Here is a 2,170-nt window from a genome sequence, read left to right as displayed (position 1 = left end):
ATGTATGCACTGCCAGTCATCCGATACCTGGCTGGGATCATAAGCTGGCCAAAGGAGGAGGTAGAAGCCACCGATATCAAGACAAGAAAGCTCCTCACCATGCATGGAGGGTTACACCCCAAGTCCAGCAGCCTGAGGCTATACACTAAGCGGAAAGTGGGAAGCCAAGGACTAAAGAGCATCAGAGCCACAATCTAGGGTGAAACATCCAAAATCCAGGAGTACATCAAGAAGATGGCCCCAAAGGATGAGCTGCTAAGTGAATGCCTCAGACAACAGAAACCTGATGAGAGCGAAGAGGTGGAGGAGCAAACAGCATGGAGGGACAAGTTCCTACATGGTGTATACCACCGTCAGATAGAGAAAGTGGCTGATATCAAGACCTACCAGTGGCTGGAGAATGCTGGACTGACAGACAGCACGGAGGCACTAATCATCGCAGCACAAGAACAGGCCCTCAGCAAAAGGGCCAGAGAGGCCAGGGTCTACCACAGTAGATCAGACCCAAGGTGCAGGCTGTGCAAAGATGCCTCTGAGACGGTCCAGCACATAGTGGCAGGGTGTACAATGCAAGCAGGATCAGCATACATGGAGAGGCACAACCAAGTGCCTGGGATAGTGTACAGAAACATCTGTACCCAGTATCGACTCAAAGTACCCAAATCCCAATGGGACACACCACCGAAGGTGGATGAGAACAACAGGGCTGAGATTCTGTGGGACTTCAGCTTCCAGACTGACAAACAGCTGCTGGCTAACCTTCCAGACATAGTGGTGGTTGACAAATACCAGGAGAGGGCAGTGGTGGTAGATGTGGCAATACCAGCCAACAGCAACATCAGTAAGAAAGAACACGAAAAGGTGGAGAAGTATCAATGGTTGAAAGAACAGCTGGGACAGATGTGGAAAGTCAAAGTTGATGTGGTCCCCGTGGTAGTAGGAGCACTCGGGGCAGTGACCCCCAAACTGGGAGAGTGGCTCTGGCAGATTCCAGGGACAACATCTGAAGCCTCAGTCCAGAAGTGTGCAGTCCTGGAAACAGCTAAGATACTGTGTAGAATTCTCAAACTCCGAGGCCTCTGGTAGCTTAGCAAGCTTGAGGATTACTCAGGTACCACCCTAAGAGGTTGAGAGGGTGATTTTTTAAATATATATATATATATATATATATATATATATATATATATATCAGCTGATTATGGGTGTTGGCTCTTCCAGTTCAAATTTTGCCACCATCTCTATCAGCCAATCATGTTGCTGCTTTCAAACTTTAAAGTCTGTTCTCTTCTCTCCTGCTGTCAGCTGTAACTTAAGGTGTAATCGTCATGCCCTCCTCCACCTCTAGAGCAACCTCCAAATCAAAGTCCACTTCTCATCACATCCACAGCCTCAGCTCCCTCTTCATCTTACCACCACCACCACCACCACGATCGTCTAGACCAGGGGCCAACTGGCCCCACCAAGAGGTCCAATCCGGCCCACTAGAGGACTTTGCACACCTGATATTGATGCACTTGTGAAGGCTGAGAGACAGGAGCAATTTAAACAGTGAGTAGGTACTTCATGTAAAATGTTGCCTCAGAGGCTTTCCACTCAGACCAGAATACAGTTCTCTGAAATAACAATGAATACTTACTGTGGTCATATTTAAAGATATTGAACATTCTGCAAAATATTGTCAATCAGCAGCTACAGTACAAAAGAATCTCTATCAGACTTCTATTTTAAAACAACATAGGTGGAACCCTGTTGCTAAGGCACTGACATAACTTCAGACTATAAATGGTTTGTAAGGCAGGCGATGACTTAACCTGCTTCTTCAATAACCTCCACTTTAGAGGGAGTGGGAAAAAAAGCATATGTAATGAAAGTGAGTTGTAGACTGATTGAATGTGGAATAACTGTGACATACTGGTAAATTTTCACATATTTTTCTTAGGATATTGTGGACTGCTCATCATTTGTTTTGTAAATAGATGAATGTGTTTTAGAATGTACTTCTTTACACTACGGCTGCCTTCTGTTTGCTCATTGTATGCTTCTTCTTCCTGCTGCTATTGTTATTGCTCTGCCAGTTGCTATTTGTTGTTTGTCTGTTTGTATGTTTGTTGTTTGTTGCATTGCTTGTTTTGTTTTTTGCTGATGTTGCATTGTCCGTCCTGCTGCATGT

The 2,170-nt window shown here is 45.3% G+C and overlaps 1 protein-coding gene across 1 annotated transcript; it reads left to right on the top strand.

The window, feature by feature from the left end:
• Positions 1–234: 234 nt before the first annotated feature.
• On the top strand, positions 235–1,086 carry LOC144458442 (uncharacterized). Its single transcript, XM_078160942.1, has one exon. The coding sequence runs from the start codon at positions 235–237 to the stop codon at positions 1,084–1,086; it is 852 nt and encodes a 283-aa protein (XP_078017068.1).
• The last annotated feature ends 1,084 nt before the right edge of the window (positions 1,087–2,170 follow it).

The sequence above is a fragment of the Epinephelus lanceolatus genome, chromosome 17 (genome assembly GCF_041903045.1).
Source record: "Epinephelus lanceolatus isolate andai-2023 chromosome 17, ASM4190304v1, whole genome shotgun sequence".
Taxonomy (NCBI): Eukaryota; Metazoa; Chordata; class Actinopteri; order Perciformes; family Serranidae; genus Epinephelus; species Epinephelus lanceolatus.
The sequence above is the reverse complement of the archived record's forward strand: the minus strand, read 5'-3'. Positions and strand labels throughout refer to the sequence as shown.

Excerpts from the sequence above, each read along its gene's own strand:
- LOC144458442 (XM_078160942.1), top strand. The coding sequence starts at position 235 with ATGGCCCCAAAGGATGAGCTGCTAAGTGAATGCCTCAGACAACAGAAA.